The sequence below is a fragment of the Ylistrum balloti genome, unplaced genomic scaffold, assembly GCF_031769215.1.
Source record: "Ylistrum balloti isolate Yb309-2 unplaced genomic scaffold, AGI_CSIRO_Ybal_v1 Utg369772, whole genome shotgun sequence".
Classification (NCBI taxonomy): domain Eukaryota; kingdom Metazoa; phylum Mollusca; class Bivalvia; order Pectinida; family Pectinidae; genus Ylistrum; species Ylistrum balloti.
Genome location: NW_026781965.1, coordinates 1,093,445 through 1,113,560, shown reverse-complemented (window position 1 = coordinate 1,113,560; position 20,116 = coordinate 1,093,445). Strand labels below are relative to the sequence as shown.

Genomic DNA, 20,116 nt, shown 5'->3' with positions numbered 1-20,116 from the left:
CTCCCACATTTTTGTATGTATCTATTAAACGGTTGGGGGGCAAGGCTTCAATGCCCTATGTTACAGCTGAAATTAGATCAAACTATTGAACGGGTATCACAAAGTAACAAAGAAAACAATCAGGACATCATAATGATATTTTAGACAGAAGGATGAAAGAATCATGGTTTGATAAATAACAACAAAATGAAAAACAATAAATGTATATATAACAATCTACACGAATAATTATATACAGACATTCATTGTAAAGTAGTGATATATATTTGTTTATTGTTCAGATGAAATAAGGTGTGCTCTGTGATGTCCTATGCAATATAAAATCTTACCTGTCGTTTTATTTTACAGGTGTAGAACTGTGGCTGCCAGCGCGCCGGTAAGTCCTACACACATGTCTAAAACAGCAGTGAGTTTTACAGCCCCTACTAGTCCCACCTCCTTCCGAAGTTTCTCACCTGCCTCTGAAGGTTTTTCAAATTACCGAAATTTCCTCACGGACGACGAATCCTTTGACAACGCTAGGTACTTTACCTCTCTTCCCAGGCATGCAAGTATTTCAGGTGTCAGTGGTCATGGAATGCAAAGCACACCAAGGGACCATCAGTACGATCCCCATCAGTATGGGCGCAAAAACAGCGCTCCGTACGGTGTAGGGAGCTATACTATGCCAAAGCCCACACCATACCGACCAAGTGGAGGTAACATACCCACATCACACAATAGGAGTGGAAGTGACAGTAGCGGGTATCAGACATCGTCATACGGACCGAGTCCCAACACGTTTGATTCCCCCCTGTCTTCTGGCACCCAGCCAGGCAACTCATCATCGTCTTCATACAAACCATCTCCGGCATCTTTTAGTTACGGGCCAGGGCCGGGGATAGCACCTCCATCGTATGAAAGTAGCATTGAAGACAGAAGGGGAGTTTCGTCAAGTTCGCCTGCCTACCAACGACAGCATTCATCAGGGTCATCCAACAAGGAAAGTGCTTATAATCAAAACGGGAACATGTACTCCCCTCCATATGAATCATCAGCAAGGTATACGCAAAGTGATGATACTCCCACTCCTCCAAATAGGTCATACGGCAATTCTACTTCCTATTCACCTTTTCAAAGACAACCATCAAGAGAAGCTGCCAGACATAATACTTACGAGCAATCAGCCGGGCAGGATTACCCCTCTTACAAACAACAACCGGCGGAGGTAGCACAAAGTGCTGGTTACCATAGGCAACAATCATCAGAATATCAAAGACAACCATCTTACAGTTCAACGCCACAGAGCCCGCTCTTGGATAGATGTTCCACTGGACCCCCTCGGAGGCAGGTATCCCAGAGTGCTGGAATATCTATTGATAATTCGACTCCGAGAGGTTTCCAGAGACAGGGGTCATTTGGTAGTGACCGAGAAGCTGTCAGCTCACCAGTGCCAGTTCAGAGACAAACATCATCAGGGTCGTTTCCAAAATCGCCAGTATTCTCCGCCACATTGTCATCTACTTCACCGCCAACAAACAACCATGTGACAAATGAACAAACCGGAACTTCCGGTTCGACATCTTATGGAGAGCCTACGTCACCATCTTCAGTGAAATCAAGTGGCACGGGCATCAACAGCATTGAGGATATTTTGTCACCTTTTGAGAAATTCCCAAATTACTATAACGATTTTATTAACAGCACTAAACCTGTTACAAAGCATAATGTAGATAGAGGAGTGTCGGCAGATATTTCGGATTCAGCGAGGAGTTACAAATCTCCAACACTAAATAACTCGTCAGAGCCCTCTAGACAACCTCATTCGGATATGTACGGCGTAAGATCACCACAACCATGGGAGGAAACCCCATATCAACCAAGACAGTTATATGGAGACCAAATGGGTCCTTCACCTCCTGGAGTTCCACCACCTCCACCCCCTCCTGTGGGCCCGCCTCCACCCCCACCCCCTCCACCACCACCACCAGCTCCACCTTTCCCCTCGGCAGGATATGTTCCAACCAAAAGACCAGCTTACAAGGTGAGGAAATACATAGTTTTATTTTTTGTCTCATCTTTTTTATTTTATTCATTGTTGCCATTTTAAAATTCATAGTTAATATTCAAAATCATCGCATGCTTTGTTAAATATAAATCCTTGATTACATCCATTCGAGTGACAGTATTTGATCAATCACATCGATTCGAACACTGATTCTGTGCTAAACACGATTTTATTTGAATGTTCTGTCAAACATGATCAGCATGCAATGATTGAGGTTATAGACTAATATGTCGGTAGTTTTATCATAGGTGATTTAATGTACACCGTATTAATGAAATCATGCAGGGTCTAAACTTCTGAAACAGAAAATTATAAAAATTAAATATGTCAAATCATTAAGTGATATACCGATATATGTAAATATACTAAAAGATGATTCCTGATTTAAAAAATCGCATTAATGAAGTGCAGGACACAAAATAACAAAAAGTAGAATTCATGAATTAATATATAGTGTTATTTATAGATATCTATGTAACTATACTATTCATGACAAGGCATACCGTATTTATGAAGCTAAACACGATAAAACCTTACAGTAACAGGCACGTGTAAGCATTAGAAATAGGCCGAGGTATTCTTGGAGTGTAGCAGGTAAGGTATGTACAATGCATCTGTCTGGTGCAGACAAGATAGACTGTTGCCATGGCTACCATAATAATATACAGTCAGTCGCACCAGAGCGAATAATTAGCCGAGAGACTGGTATAGGAGATGGTTTGCTCATTTGTTCTTTCTCAGATCTTTAAAACATAATCAGTTTTCCATATGAATCACAATGATTAACAAAGTATATATTAAATGCTTTAGACAATTTCCCACGTAACCTTTGGCCATGTTAATCCAACGCCCTAACACTGGTAAACGCGTAATAGGTTCTCGTATTGTGGAAAATGTATATTTAGACTTCGTGTAGTCGTTGTGCGTGGATCTCACTTGGTACTGTGGTAATTGATATATAAATGTGGTATACAATTTTCAAGGCGGAACAGGCCGACCTATATGTGTCATGTGGTTAAGAATTTAGTAATCGGAATTGTGTTATATACGTATATAAGATAATAGTACATTTACAAAGACAAGTGACGGAGACAAAGCTATGATCTAATAATATTAATATTTCCCCAATTTAATCATCAAAATACTTGCCAAAACACATCTTTACAGAAAATCTTTTAATTCTTTGTTAATGATAACTTGCCGTGTACAGTGTTTAAAAAACCGGGGTGTGTTAGACTATAAAGACCTGTTGTTTGTATTCACTAGTGCTTTGTTTTCTTACATGTTTAATCTCATTAGTCATATGCTACATATACTTTAAGCGTCTCCGACTCCGTCGGCTGTGCTGGAATTTAGTTCAATATCATTGTTTGATAACTATAATTAACCTTCATAAATAGAATATGAATGTGAGTTATCTAACTGTCCTTCTCACCTCCAGATAAAATGGTAACGTGCTTTGGGAAAACTCCACCTCCTTCAGATAGTTCCTGCATAGAAAGCGTTATGATTTTCAAGACATATGCACTTTGATAAACTTAGTTTGAGACATTTTAAAGCACATCTCAGCAGGAGAAACTTACAATATATGCGACGGGAATGATACGCTATCCATCAACATTGCAAACGTTTGGCATTGTTACAAAACATCTTCTACCTACATGTTATACACATTGCCACCTCATATTCGGGGTTGTCTGTTATGCTGTCATACTAAGATGTGTTTGTAAGCTCCTCTAAAGTACTGTTACATACATTTTGCGTTGTGGATGTTTCAGTCAAGGGACGAACGCACCCCCGGGGACGGTAGTCCCGTGCCCCCCGGGATGGGACAAGAGAGGGCTGTTCCCGATGCAGTGCTTAATCAGATGATGAAAAAGGACGGAAATGCTAAACCATTTGCCTACATAACTGGGGGCATTGATCTGAAGGAGTTCAAAAACAAGAGAAAGTAAGAATTACACTGTATCATATAATAATGTTACCCTTATCTGTTGAATACAGGACATTATGATAACTGTAATGTACATTGAGATATCAGTGTTGACCTGGTAAACGATTTCAAGACACCTATTTAATATGGCAAAGTGACAGTCACTTGGTACCGGAGTCTTTAATGGAGTTATGGCTTGTATATGTCATCTGAGGTAGTATATTTAACTAGATAATTGATATCCACGTGTTATACGCACGAAATGTTACATAAAAAGGTAGATACATGAAATATACAGTCTCAAGAATAGTCTTAATATGTTAATTAAATGTGTGACGAATAGTCAGTGTTCCTGTGGCATGCGATTTGGAACTGTTGCACACTGGTGAATTGCGTACCATCAGTCCCGAATGTGTGTTTACTATAACCTAATGCAATATGTTCTCGGAGCCATCAAATTACTGGCTTGTTAATGGTTTCCCTCTGTGATTACATAATAATGACAGAGCCACTGTTGCAACCGAGAAATTAAGAACATTTTTCATATAGGACTAGAGAGTGACAAGTGTCAATAAATGAACAGTGTTCTTTAGCCTTTGTCTTTTTGGTCAATTAATCATACCAAATAGGATGAAGGAATGACATCTCCTAAAACCTTACAAGAAACTCATGCCAGATGTTTATATTGCTTGTAACGTTTCCTAATGTTCTCAATGTTACGTTAATTGATCCAGTTTGATCACATCTGATTTAGATACAAATCTTATTCTTGCTTCAACATCTACTCTAGGACTTCCCAATGTTTTACATTTAAACACAACTATAAATCACAGTTTCTTGTGTTCTTAGATATTAATTGTTGTCAAGTAGATCTTATCATTTTACATGTCTTAATATCGATACGATACATTGATACATACTATATTTGAATGTTTATAGTTATCAAAACATGTTAAAATTTGTCCTTTAATTCCAGCCGTCCTCCACCACCAGTGATGCCGAAGTCTTACAGAGGACCTAGTCTGAACGATATAGAAACAGATTATACACAGCCTGAACCTAGAAGACAACAACCACCGCCACAGTCGACTCCCCAGCAGTATCAGCCTCCAACCCCTCCTTCCCCAGCTCAGTACCAGTTTCAACCCAAACAGCCCCAATTCCAGCCTTCCCCTTATCAACAACAACAACCGCAGTACCAACAGCCACAATATCAACAACAAAACAACAACGATTTCTCGCCCATTAGGATGCCGCCCTCCCCGCCAGTCAGGGGTAGCTCTGGGTCAGTATACAATAATTTTGCAATCATATGTAGCGATTTTAATTGTATGATACTGGAATGAAAACATTTAAGGGCCGATTTATTTAATCGAAGTATTTGTATTTTTTTGTCTCATCATATCTTATTCTCGATAATCCTTTGAATTATCTGTTATGTAATGTTGAGTCTTTTGGAGATCTTAGCAAAATAATTATTATACAATATAATGGGGCTGCTAGTCCCTTCTTTACAGGACTGTTTGTCCCTTCTCTACAAGACTGCTAGTCACTTCTCTACAAGAATGCTAGTACCTTCTCTACAAGACTGCTAGTCCCTTCTCCACAGGACTGCTTGTTCCCTTTTTACAGGACTGCTAGTCCCTTCGCTACAAGACTGCTAGTGCGTCTCTATAACACTGCTTGTCCCTTCTCCACAGGACTGCTTGTTCCCTTTTTACAGGATTGTTTGTCCCTTCTCTACAAGACTGCTTGTCCCTTCTCTGCAAGACTGCTAGTCCCTTCTCTATAAGACTGCTAGTCCCTTCTCTGCAGGACTGCTTGTCCCTTCTCCACAGGACTGCTTGTTCCCTTTTTACAGGACTGCTTGTCCCTTCTCTACAGGACTGCTTGTCCCTTCTCTACAGGACTGTTTGTCACTTTTCTTCAGGACTGTTTGTCCATTCTTTACAAGACTGTTTGTTTATCCTTTACAGGACTGCTAGTCTATTCCTTACAGAACTGCTAGTCCATTCTTTACAGCACGTCTCGACATGTGTTTCTTCGGGGCTGGTATGCCTTTCCTATACTAGGACGGTCAAAACTCGTGTTAGGAAATGTAAACGCTAGTCTGTGGCTTTATAGCAAACTGAAATATATTCCTGGGGGACAGGATATATTAATTATGCTTACAATAGTGATTATTCGTAATTTTGACTTCTTTAACGTAATACTTTTACACTTATTCTGTTACCCCTAGTGCTATTTTTGTGTTACTTCTTGATGTTATTCTACATAAAGAACAGATCATTGCAAATTGGTTAGAATAGCATTGTATATTGTATAAACGTGTTTTTGTTTATTTCTTATGTTGGTTTTGGTTTTGGCTTGATTGCAAACTTGAAATGTATAAGTGGCATATGTAAAGTAGTGAATAAATATGAAGGGTGGTAGGGACGGTTTATCACGGTTATCTGCTCTCCTGTTAATATAAATATAAATAATAATTTGTTAGATCTATTATAGACGATGAAACAGTTTGCATACGCTACCACTTCTCTACGCTGCTCAATCATCTTTCACCAAAACCATTCAGCCAAACATAATTGAAACATATGTTTACATTGTGTAGATATCCAAACTTGTTACCAAAACAAGGGATGATTAAAAGTCGTGTTTGAAAGCGTTACAAAGATATATAGATTGTCAGTTGGTTATCAATAATACTATATGCTGTTATGACGCGGTTTTTTTCTTATTCATTATGATTATATTTATGTTCTAAATCAGTTAGTATTTTAAATTCATTATTTTTTTTACGTTTAGAGTAATATGTAACAACAAGTTAAGATTGTTTTGACTAATATGTTACAGCAAGGATGGAATCTGGTTACTAATGTTTGATGTGTTGTTGGTTACCTATGTTACTATTTTACTACTAATTGGATGTGTGGTTGGTTTTCTTACAGTGATCTTCTTACACATTTTCTCTAATGCATCTCTTCTTGGTCATCATTATTCCATTGCTAACCACGTCATCATACAGTGTGGGTTTCGTTCTGAAACTAATGTCACAGTATTGGTTCAAAGTACTTGCCAATGACATGTGCTAATATCTGTAATGTTTATCAATTGTCTTTAATTGCAGCACTGACAGGTTATGCGTGGTACTTTATAATTTTCCGTCCTGATCTCCTAAGGTTGTCTCTATTTTCAGCAAATATTACCGACCAATACCAAGCCCTGACATACCCCATAGAAAACTATCTAACTTCATTATACCGCCCAGAAAGACCATTCGGTGAGAACTCGTGTATGTCCGTCCTCTAGTGCTACCGAAATAGAGTGCATAAAATGCTGGATGACGTCACGGCGTTGAATGTGACAAGGACGGCCAGACGTATATGCGCTGTGCCTATAGCGATTGCTTCTGTCCAACATTAATCCATGATGACGTGTTGTCACACACATATAGACTCTTAACCTTATCATAGTTATCACAGAATGATTTACGTAAAGCTAACATTTTCAGTTTTGTGTTCTGTGTGCTATTTTACCCAGGATTATTAGTTTGAATCCAGTTATTTTCGTTTGTCACTAACACAGCTACTCTTGTCAGTAATAGGGTCATACTATCGATTTTATATTTGAGGTTCAAGACATCTCTTTATTTCTAGTGAAGGGAATTAACTGTTCAATTTTCTATGATCGATACATCATTCTGTTTTAATTATTTAAGTACCATATTTCCCATGCGCACTGATTCCATTACAGTTTTTCGCTCATTCACTAAAAAAATCGAAAATCAATCTATTTATAAGTTGCAAATTTTACATTAATTTTGCATGTGGTTCGGTGCGAATGAAATTACGTTAAGATAATGTCTTGTTGTCGCTGAAGAGTGAATGCAGATATTGATAAATAGGTGAATGAGATTGTTATTTTTAAAATTTGAAATCACTCGACAATTATGACAACTGCATGAGTTCAATAGTGATAATTTAGATCTTTGGAATCATTAATGCGTATCTTATGTTGAAAATATTAAATGCTAGCGGTTTGAACACACATTAAATTTGTTCAGTTAAAATGCTAACGTCTTCATTACATAATTTATATCAATCCTTTGTGTTGAAAGACATTTGAATAGAGATAGAAGGTGTTATAGTGTACCTAGTTACTTCACTGTTTGGTGTATTGTGAAAGTATTTACATTGTTTTGCAATAACACAATTTGAGTTAACTGTACGTTTATCTCTTTAAAAGTTTTGTCTCATTTTCGAGAATATCTGAAATTGAATTATTTCTTGAATCAACCAATATACCATGCATCGTTTCTGTTTGCCTAGTGTGTAGTCGAATTGCATAGCTATGGTAGCCTGCAATATAGAGGGATATGTTTGATGTAATGTACGTACTGATGCACGTGTTTGTAATCACCTGATACCTCGTTTTACCCAACCCGACACTTACAGCAGAGTGTGGAATTGTAATACCTCTATTCCAATATAATAAAATTGCTGTGCAGTGCTATTTACGCTAATACCTGATACAAGGTTTGGAATGTCTGCAATAACGTCCGTTAGGAAAATGCAATAAGGCTGCTGGAAATATGTATTTTGATTTTGGTCGTTGATGTAGCAATAACGCATCCTTCACACCTTTTTAAATATACAAAGTCAAATAAACTTTAAGATGTTGGATTTTGAAATTCAGTTCTAATAATTCCAAAATTGCGTTAGATATGAACATTAATAAGAATGTATAAATGTGTTTGCATGGTCAGATGTGGCGCTTTTAAAACGGAAATCTTCTGGTCTATTTTCAATTATTATCGTTAACTTTGAGTGATGAGTGTTTAAATGTTAATACGCATGTTGTTTCATTAATTACAATCATCTCTGAAGCATTCAATATCACACAAACACCCTTCATATTCATTTTTCATCCGTCTATTCATTCACAGTAACCTTTTCTTTTGTTTATTAACTTATATTTAAATGGATATTCATGTATTTTTTCAGTAACTCAGAAAAACCCCTGAAGGACATTGAAAAGTCAGCGGTCTATCAGATGATCCAAGAGAGCGAAAACGAAGGTAAGATTGAATCACCCACAACACCTATATCACCAGCGTTATTTCAATTAATACAACAAACAGACAACGAACGCAGTTCCCCGGAAGTTCCGGATTCGCCGGTTTCGCCGTCGTCAATGTTCGTTCAAAGGCGGGCACATGGATTGTCATTCCAGGTGTTGCAATGGATGACGGAGACCGAGGACCAGGAGGAGGCAACCGAGAGTATGAATTGTTACACAATATACTCTGTTTTCTGCTTTTCGCGACCCTCATTACAACCACCAGGCGTGCTTTACTTTTTACCATTGCCTCCTGTTACATCACGATCCTGTTTCCAAACACCTGGCTTCCCATTTCATAATACCTTCCTGTTGGCAGCCATGGTTTGTCTGTCTCCTTATCCGAGTGTCGTGTACCTCTGAGCCTCATATTGGAAGTTATAACAATTTTTAGGATGAGTAATTTACCATTCCCATAAACTGTATGTACCCTTATTTATTTAATAACCTTTCTACATAATCAATGATCATGTTGACTTCAATACCAGCGTACTTATTATTGAATTAGATATGACTATGTACTTCAAATTTTATCTAATGCACATACTGGCATAGGTTGCAAATTATTTCGGTCTCCAATTAAGTGAAACTGACTAAAATTTTAGAAGCGACCATAACATATATCATTATGGATATTACATCATATACAATAAAAGAGAACTAAAACAAAGATTTACAAGGAGATCCTTGAAATCATGCGTTCTGGAGGGGTAAACGTCTTCTGCTTCATTGATGACACCAGCTACGCACGTCTTGGTCCATCAAAGTAAATACATGTGACATCACGCTGCCAGATGAAAAGGTTAACAACAACGGAACCACTGGCACACTAACGGGCATTAAGGAAATAATTGTAAAGTTTAAAGGTGTTTTGCTTTCTCTGTCGGCTCACTCATTTCATGGCTAGAAATGTCTAAGTGATTCTAGGAAAGATGTGCGATTCTTTATTTCAATGCTAAGACGTACAAAAACACAGACATATTATCACATACCTGTGTGTCCATCAGTGATAGGCTCATCATATACTTTTCTACTTGTGACGCACTTTACAGTAAATAAGGAAAACGCAAAAACAGACGTGAACATGTGTCAGGTATGCCATGTCTATCTCCCAGCTAATCCCTCCAAAATTGCCTGAAGAGGGTTCGGTGGAGAATTTAAGACAAACACATAACTGAATGATTAGGTGCTTTGTACCGTAAGACAAACGTCGATTCACCAGAATCTTTTGATACTTGGTATTGGATGAACAACTCGGTACTCTAAATGTATTGTTTTCATACCATAAATTGGTTTTCTATTGACAAATTTATTGTTCTTAAATTTTCCACTGTAGTCTTAAATTACGACCGCCTTTATCGTAATGTTGCTTTCTTTGTGTGTCGACGTTATAACATAATTACTATGGAGTAACCTGTTTAACTTCACCAAAATATGTAAATGCACACTCTGACTGATGCTATGTATGTTACATATATTGGTATACTACTTATATATGTTATCCTTTTATTGTACTTACATATATTATACGTATGTACTCCTTAAATATGTGTATATAATATTTACTTCTGTACATTATATCTCTAATACATGCAAAGATGTCACGGCTAAAAACAGGAGATAATAGTTAAGGCGAAATTTACACCGTTTTCTTATCGTATATCAGAAAAAAACATTCATGTCGTTTGGAAGGTAATTATCAAATTGAGTTAAATATTATACCTATGCTCCAGAATTTAGTTGAAGTAATTTTTACATCTAGCGAGGATTATGTTCATTGATATATAAATGCAATGTGGCTTTACTTACCCACTGCTAATCAATGACGAGAAAATTGAGGGATTTTTATATGAATTCGAACAAGTTTTGATTTCGTGGATAAGATATATATCATATTGCTCAAACTCATCAGGTAATTCGTTATAGTATTCATTCTATAATGATTATAATTTTGAATGGTAATTTTAACAAATATATATGATTGTCAATATTATCATTTAGGTAAGCAACAACCAAGGCGTAATAGTGCTATGAAGGACCCGACATTGCGTCACAATGCTGAAGACGATGAAATGAGATTCAGCGGCCTGAGAAACAGGAAAAAGGATATCCCATCTAAGGCATTCAAATGTTTAAATAAGATGACCAGCAACACCGATGTTCCCGCTCCTCAGAAAGTAGCCAATGAAGGTACGATGAAAGATATATGAAGCCAGAATTTTTAGAGACTGTTGGTTAAACCTCTGGGACGTCGTAAGTTCGACCTCCAATTTCCTTTTTCCACGCATATCTAAATACATATCGGATATCAATGCTAATATTAAGGTTTATCTGCTTGGAATAAAAAACTTTTACTTTGGAAATGCTTGTCTGTGAAAAAACTGATAATGTGTAACCTATCAATTAACGCACTGTAATAAAGATTTTTCTCTATCAATGTGTTTCTAGTAGCACCAACCTGGTCAAGGGAGATAATACGTCAGAAATGTTTGAATTGTTTGATTTGTTTTCTTTTCAATATTTTCAAAGATTTTTTAGTTAGACATTCGACTTTTAAAGGACTGTACTTACATTAAGATATTTCCTGATTGTTTGTAGAAGACCAGGAAGAACCCGTTGGAAGGTACGACCAAACATCGATACGATACACGGGAAAGCACATTCCGTCCCCTTCATTTCGTGTGCTTCAAAATTGGGCCGAAATTGACCCTCTACCCGTCCAAAAAGGTAAATCACACTTTACTTCCTCTTCCTAATTTTCTTTTTCGCATGCTTTAAATTGGTTGTCATTGAACATTATCTTCTTCCTAATGTATCCTTGCATATTTATATATTATATCGACTGTATTTCATTGGAAATGAATATATATCTTTCTGATTCTAACTTTCGTTTTCATATGACCTAAACGTGCAATACCTTATACGATATGAGTTCAAAACTTACTCTTATAGGTTTTCCATTTTGTGACTTAATTTGAAGAATATAGAGGTTTGATTAGTCGAATTTCTAAAGATATAAAGCCAAAGTGAAAAGGGGCCCCAACTTTCTGGTTTTTACAAAGTCTGTTAAGATGTTTTTTTTTTTTTTTTTTTTAACATATATATATTGAACACTGGCTTCTTAATTCTGAAATGGTCAAAGAGGACATTTGACCTTTATCCATGACTAATAATTATCGAACTCTGTCCACGTGTTCGTGTGATAAGATATACACTCGCTTTGCACGCACGGATGCTTGCACTGATCCACAAATCTTTCCTATATATTCTCTTTCGCTAATTAAGGGTATAATGCTTAGAATTAATGATACCTTTTTAAAAATATTTTTCACACTTGCTTTTATATTTAAAAAAAAAACAGCTTGTTAAACTTTTTTTTATTACAAGATTACAACCTCGGTCTTGTTTTTTTTCATCTGTGGCCAACAGAAAAACTACGTTCTTAAGACCTCTCCTATTTTCCCCTTCAGAAGTAAGGAGAAACTCTTTCTTCCTATTGAAGAACTGAATACCAACGATTTCGTGATTATGTGTGTCACTGTTTGTCAAATCAACATTACAAATTAAAGTACCCATTAAGCTTGAAGAATAGAAGCTGATACGAAGTCTTACAAATGGGATAGTCTGTAGCAAATAGGCCATTATTGGAAAGATCTCCTTTTGACTGTTCTTACTACCTGTTTCTGTGGTTTATGTGTGGTGATGTGTTGGTGGTTACGTGGTGTGTCCCTGTCAAATGTTGAACGGATCACAAAAGGGATTAGTAAAGAGTGCAGTTGTAATACCACAGCGATAACTATTTAGACGCCAATTTATCACTAATTAAACCATTTCCAATGTCATTTTGATTCCAAATAGATCTATTGATTCTTGTCAATGCATATTTGTACTTTTATCGTTGTATCCAGTAGAAGACATGATAATTGACATTACAATGTTTAAAAAGGTTGATTCGGTTAGAATGAAAATCATAAAGAATTTATGTCATATTCGAAACCATTTTGATATGAAAATGGAAGCTTGCTATAGCTAAGTATTTCGTCTGACGTGGAAACGTCATGCATGCCATATCTGTTCTGCAGCAGTCTTGTTATATCTCCCTGTGTCTCCTATACCGGCTCATTGGCCTTCCCTTTCTTGTACCTTACCCTAGCGTCTCAACCCACAACCCAGTCTGACGATGACTTAGACGATTATGACGATGGCCTACCTGATACCCTGAGCGGGGACGAGCTGGTCGACCGACGTTACATGGGTGGACATATTCCATCCCGTGCATTTAAAGCTCTTCAGATGTCGATTGAAAAAGACAAAGAACACCCTCCTCCAGCAATGGGTATGCCCTGTGAAACCATACCCACCTCCAGACCTGTTGTTTGTACTGTCCTGCTAAGCTTTTGGTGTATATGCGCTACATTTAAACATCTTCTACATACTTTAAACTAATTCTCTTTCGTTTCTAACTAGCGAGTTCCTCATCTCAAGTTTACGGCAACTGATCTTTCGCGAAATTTTAATTGCAAATGAAAAAAATGTTTACATTATTTCATATGGATAACAATTGAGAACCACCTACTAGTAATATGAGGGCATTTCCGGGTGGATATGATGCTTACTCTCTACACCTTTTTAAAGGGATAGGTGTTGTTAAAATGTCACGCCTTAAAGAAAAATGTTGTCGTTGTTTGTGTTCTATATAACTATCCATGGTGAAAGAAGAATCGTCCCTCGTAAACATGCTTATTTTCTCCCAGTGTTAACTTCGGCCATAATAACCAATAAATTCAGACTTCATGTACATTTTATCTTGACTATAATGGATGAAACAGGCGAAAGGAAAACTCATTTCTATGTGAACAGTATTATCAATGAAGTAGACAAAGAAAAAAACATTGCTCCCTCTGTCCCTCTCTCTCTCTCTCTACATAAACACGCGTGAATATTGAAAATTAATGACGTGAAAAACTTATTATATTACCACCTAATGTTTGTGAATCTATTATCAAGTATTTGATATACATTGCGATCCAAGTATTACCCTATATACATCAGATCACTGTATGCATTACGACATCACGATTTTTCTGCTGCCTCCGACAATATTTTTTTAACATATGTAATTGCGTGTTTACAGAGGAGCCGGAGCCTGAACAGCCACCAGTCCAGGCTGCACCCCAACAGGCTCCCCGGAAGCTCATGATTACCACACAGAGTCGGGCTGTACCGCCCCCACAGGAGGACACACCGAGCACAGACTTCTAGGCCAGCAGATTGACCGAGATCAGAGCATTCGGGAGACAACGCTTACTTTGATGAATTTCACCTCCAGTGGTGTTAGATATATTGAAATTGGATGTCAGTGATAGCAATGAAAATCAAACATATATATATATATATATATATAGATGTTTACATATATATTGATTTATTTGTAAGCGAAGGGATGAAAAAACACTATTATTGACTGCCATTTCCTCTAATGAACATACTTTTTAAATTTACAGGATTATTTTATTTTTGTGCTTTTTACGTCACTTTGAAATCGCCGAATTATGATAACAGCTCGACATAAAAGCACTTCTTTAAGTTAAGATGGCTCTAGAAAGACTTGAGGCGTGCAATACACAGGAATATTTGCATTATTGCCCAACACATATATAGTTACATGTTTGTACCATCAGTAATTACGGATATATATATATATTATATAGTTACTAGTATATTTATACATAATTCGTAGTCACTAATATGTATATTACGTGATTACTAATATGTAAAGTATTTTATTACTGATAAGGAAAATGTATATTAACATTACATTTTATATAATTATTAGTATGTATAATAACTACATTTTTTAACGTGTAAATGATATTTATTATTCGACGTGTATTTACAAGATATGTTTACCGGCAAGTTCATATAAACAATTTGTTATCGTATATACGTCTTAGAAAAAGAATATATGTAATAATTGTTATATATGCTATATTGAAGTACATACAGTGTACGTTATTACTAGTATGCACTACAGTGTCATAGAGAAAATGCCAATGTAGTTTTAATTATCAGTATGATATTTTAAGAATGAATTTAGAGATAATATATAGATCTATTGCAGATATATTGTATTAAAACTATAGAATACCCTATAACTTTTAGAATCTTGTCCGATGAGTTTTTCTTACGCCTGTTTTATGAAATGTGTTCATAATTTCATTGATAATGTGTATTTTCCATGCCTATATATGTGTCGAAAATGTTTTTTCCCATGAACTTTGGATATATTACGGTAATTTGTCACGTGACCTACGTCTGAATGACGTGTCACGTGCCGTCTAGATGACCAGTCCCGTCTATCCAGGCACTAGAAAATGCGCGTGTTCGTTTTACTTACAATGATTTAGAATGTATATATACCGTTTTTATTGATTCACTTTCATCTTTTCCATTATGTTTTTTTTTTATTTCTGGATCTGTGCAATATTTCATATAATAATTTATTGCGTTGTTTTAAGTGTAATTCAATCATATTATTACTTATTAGTAAATCAAGATAATACGAGTGTTCGGTTAGTACCACGTGTAAATGTATATCCGGTTTATCAGGCGATAGTGATGTAATTTGTCTCTTATAGAACACGTAATATTTGTGTTTATGACACCAAATGATATTCGTGTTGGTGGAATAGGCGGTGTGTGATAATTTATTATATTATATATAAAACGTGTGGTTTTGACGTTAGCCCTGTTGAACAAGCATGCTCTCGGTGTGACGGATTTAGAGGTATTCTTTGAATAGGGAAGGATACACCTAAAACGAATCTCGTAAGAAATGTGTGCCTTAATGTACGATATGTCCTTATTAATCAAGCGAGGTAGGTTTTCAGATGCTGTTAATTTACTATTATCTTAGGAATAAGAAAGTTGAGATATGATGGGATGTGCTGTTATTTAATACTTGTTAGTGTATTGGTCCGTCACTTTGTCACCATAAACCGTCCAGATACTTCCGTTTCCGAGCAGTCTGTTAATGTGTGATAAAAGCTCAAAAACAATTTCTGTTTTATACATGTAATTAGGTTACAACTTTGATATCACGTGTTTAAACATATAGAGATAAATCCAGGAATCATTCGACGTATAAATCACGGTGTGTAATACATTTTAACCTAAAACATATGGCTATTTGTGTGATCTAAAACCAGTGACTTAACGTTATGTACAGTTGTTTTTATACACGATATCATTTACTATATTTTTTTTACATCCCCCCCCCTCCCCCAACAAAGAAGGTTTAAAAAATCTCAAATGCAACCGATATCCAATCTATAACTTTATCGGTTTCAATCAATGAATAACGTTGAATGAGATAAATGTACAATCAATTCATTGTTAATTATATCCAAACAATCTCAATAATGTCATAAAGAGTAAGATCGATTGGTTCTAACAATCAATTACGTCTCTAAGATAAAAACCCTCTGGTGTAGTCTTAACAATCGAGAGAACGTCTAAAAGCGATCAAGAACATCTGTAGGACAACGTCGTCAGGACAACAGCCTGCCGACGTAGTCCAAACAATCGAGAATGTCGATAGGACAACAGCCTGCCGACGTAGTCCAAACAATCGAGAATGTCGATAGGACAACAGCCTGCCGACGTAGTCCAAACAATCGAGAATGTCGATAGGACAACACCCGGCCGACGTAGTCCAAACAATCGAGAATGTCGACAGGACAACAGCCTGCCGACGTAGTCCAAACAATCGAGAATGTCTTGTAAGATACAAACATACTTTTCATCGACCGTTACATTTAAAGCTATAGCGTTGTATATTTTTTAAAGATAAGAATACATTATATTTGTTTTTTTACCAGTTTGTCCTATGCATGTATTACTAGTGTAGGATAACTTCTAGACATTTCTGTATCTACCTAGTGTTGACCAGGATTGTTCTGTATTGGAGGACACACTGCTGCAAGCTTTCTTTGTAATAAAATATTTTAAAGAGTGGCTGAAATCGTTTTCATTTTTATTGAATATATGCAACAAATTTTTATATGTTAATGAGGTAAAAGACTGCCATTGTCTCTATTGATGTTACTGTGACGTTTATAAACATTGGTAATTTCACATTATTTAGTGTAATCTCTTTCTTTATTTGATTCTTTTCATTTAGAATAGTTGCTGGGAAATACCTTGCAGTTCTAGGTTTTGCATGTGATGATGTTTGCTTAGTGACTGCCCTTTCTGTTGATTCACATCTTCCAGATGACCAATTGTTGAAGTTTGAGTGTTTTTTTACTCGCTAAAACAATTTACATACAGTAAACGAGCCTGTAGGGAACGATTTGGCCAATGCCAAGGCGGTGCTTTATAGACGTTAGCGTGTGAGGAGGTGACGGGGTCGTTTTTTATATCAATAAAACTTTCCTATGTATCCCTTCGTAGCCAGACAAATGCTTCTTGGAAACAGTTCTCATGCTTCACTGCTGTCACGCCCATCCATATTGGTAACGTGATTTGTTTGGAAACTACTAACGGCGGTCATTGTTACAAGACCGGGGCGAAAATACTTTAAACCATCAATATTTCGCTGGTATTTGTTGAGAAGTTTCAGACAGAAACAATCTCCCCGCCGTTTTACCTTTATCTAACGGCATGAAATCTACAATCACGTTATGGGCGGTTACGGCGGACCTCATATAAGGAAGGACATATCTAGGCGCTAGCCCGTTTTTAACAGGAGATCCGAGATTGTTTTGGTAGTAATTTGACGCTAGACTGACGAAATTAGTTAATGCTCTGGGCGAATATGTTCACTTAAGAATCTTTAAAGAAATAGACTGGAAAGTCCGTTATTTAAGCGTTGATACCAGTGGCTTTGGCAAATTCGACCACTGAAGAAGTTATTATCGCGCAATGTAGTTTGTTTCGGGCACACCGTACAAACACGAATGATTAATTAAGATATATTGTTGACGCATATTCTCGTTCGTTCAAGCCAACATATATCATCATTCTGATTGACAATACTAAACTTTTCTTGATCTTTTATTTTGCTTCATTAAGTAATCATTTTTCTAATTATCCAGTTGAAATTCTTTAAATTAGAAAATGGGATATTGATACTCTTTATCAATGGTGGCCTTGACTCATACCCGACATAGATTTAATGCAATTGTGCAAAATATGTTTACTAATGAAAAAAAACTCGCAACCATTACTTACAAATAGTAATGAGATCGACTTTTCCGACGTCAGTCAGCTATTTGTATAACATCTCTACAACATACCATAGACATCCTAGCAAGGATCTAGGTGTACCCCTTTCAGTGAACTGTCTTTTTTCTATTATCTTTCAATAACGTTAACATCCATTTTTCTAATCATGTCCTAATTAAGTATACGCTTATCGCACCGTCCAGGTCTATTTGCGTTGGTTTATTTGAACAAGGGGAAGTAACTGTAGGCTGATGTACATCGAAAATTTCCTCGTATAATCTTCTATTTCTTGTATTATGAACTTTTGAATAACACACACGTTCGATGTCATCATTGTCCACAAAAATAGCACGTGGTTACCTGAATAAAATTGACTTAGTTCAAGAGTTTGTTCTCATGAAAGCTTCGGAATTTCATCACTGTAAACATTTGACCATGATATTAATGGCGGCAACACAGTCTAGACACCCGTTCAATGTTCTTGTTGTCTTAATCATTACCGTGACCTTGTCAACAAAGTCTAGACACCTTTTCAATGTTCTTGTTGTCTTTATCATTACCGTGACCTTGTCCACCGAGTCTAGACACCTGTTCAATGTTCTTGTTGTCTTTATCATTACCGTGACCTTGTCAACAAAGTCTAGACACCTGTTCAATGTTCTTGTTGTCTTTATCATTACCGTGACCTTGTCAACAAAGTCTAGACACCTGTTCAATGTTCTTGTTGTCTTTATCATTACCGTGACCTTGTCAACAAAGTCTAGACACCTTTTCAATGTTCTTGTTGTCTTAACCATTACCGTGACCTTGTCAACAAAGTCTAGACACCTTTTCAATGTTCTTGTTGTCTTAATCATTACCGTGACCTTGTCAACAAAGTCTAGACACCCGTTCAATGTTCTTGTTGTCTTTATCATTACCGTGACCTTGTCAACAAAGTCTAGACACCCGTTCAATGTTCTTGTTGTCTTTATCATTACCGTGACCTTGTCAACACAGTCTAGACACCTGTTCAATGTTCTTGTTGTCTTAATCATTACCGTGACCTTGTCAACAAAGTCTAGACACCTTTTCAATGTTCTTGTTGTCTTTATCATTACCGTGACCTTGTTCACATTACCGTGACCTTGTCAACAAAGTCTAGACACCCGTTCAATGTTCTTGTTGTCTTTATCATTACCGTGACCTTGTTCACGAAGCCTAGACACCTGTTCGATCTTCTGGATGTCTTAATCATTGCAGTGACCTTATTTACACAGTGTTCTTGTTGGCTGCATCATCGCACCGACCTTGTTTACACAGTCTAGGCACGTGTTCAAAAAGCCATTTGACACAATGCTCGCGAACACCTTCGTTTTTGACGTCAAGCATGTTCAAGACTTCTTTAGATAATGTTTTCAATTTTTCAAGCATCTCTAAAATTAGAAATGTGTATTTGAAAGGTTTCCACTTAATGAATTCTAAAAAATTAATTCAAAAATATAATCATGCCCATATTAAAAATTGGTGCTTGCTGCTTACGAGCAAGTCATGCAAACTGAGTTTTTGATGAAAAAACTGATCTGGAATTCCATAGATAGGAAAGTACGGATCAGTAACAAACAGAAGTATTAGAATAAGTCGCTAAAATGTGAGATCAGTTGTAAACAATCTCCTTACTGTGTATCACGTTTTACAGAGTCTATAGCTTCTTACATACAAACCATTTACATCATCGATAGTTGACACAGTTTTACATATATTGAATATCTTGCCTATAGGTCGTAAGAGTTGACCGTATTTTATATATA

General features: G+C 36.5%; 2 protein-coding genes across 2 annotated transcripts in view; one reads left to right on the top strand and one right to left on the bottom strand.

Moving 5' to 3' along the window:
• The window catches only part of LOC132543903 (intraflagellar transport protein 56-like), a 56,163-nt gene extending 54,769 nt beyond the window's left edge, over nucleotides 1-1,394 (bottom strand). Inside the window, exon 1 of the mRNA XM_060207452.1 lies at nucleotides 330-1,394. The gene's annotated coding sequence lies outside the window, so the exon portion shown is untranslated. The remainder of the gene's footprint in view (nucleotides 1-329) is intronic.
• Nucleotides 1-17,114, top strand: part of LOC132543904 (cell surface glycoprotein 1-like) — a 34,535-nt gene extending 17,421 nt beyond the window's left edge. Inside the window, 9 exon segments of the mRNA XM_060207455.1 lie at nucleotides 349-2,023; nucleotides 3,826-3,998; nucleotides 4,957-5,265; nucleotides 8,984-9,261; nucleotides 11,100-11,288; nucleotides 11,697-11,825; nucleotides 13,252-13,434; nucleotides 14,233-14,265; nucleotides 14,268-17,114. Coding sequence (XP_060063438.1) covers nucleotides 349-2,023; nucleotides 3,826-3,998; nucleotides 4,957-5,265; nucleotides 8,984-9,261; nucleotides 11,100-11,288; nucleotides 11,697-11,825; nucleotides 13,252-13,434; nucleotides 14,233-14,265; nucleotides 14,268-14,461 — 3,163 coding nt within the window. The 3' untranslated portion in view covers nucleotides 14,462-17,114.
• The last annotated feature ends 3,002 nt before the right edge of the window (nucleotides 17,115-20,116 follow it).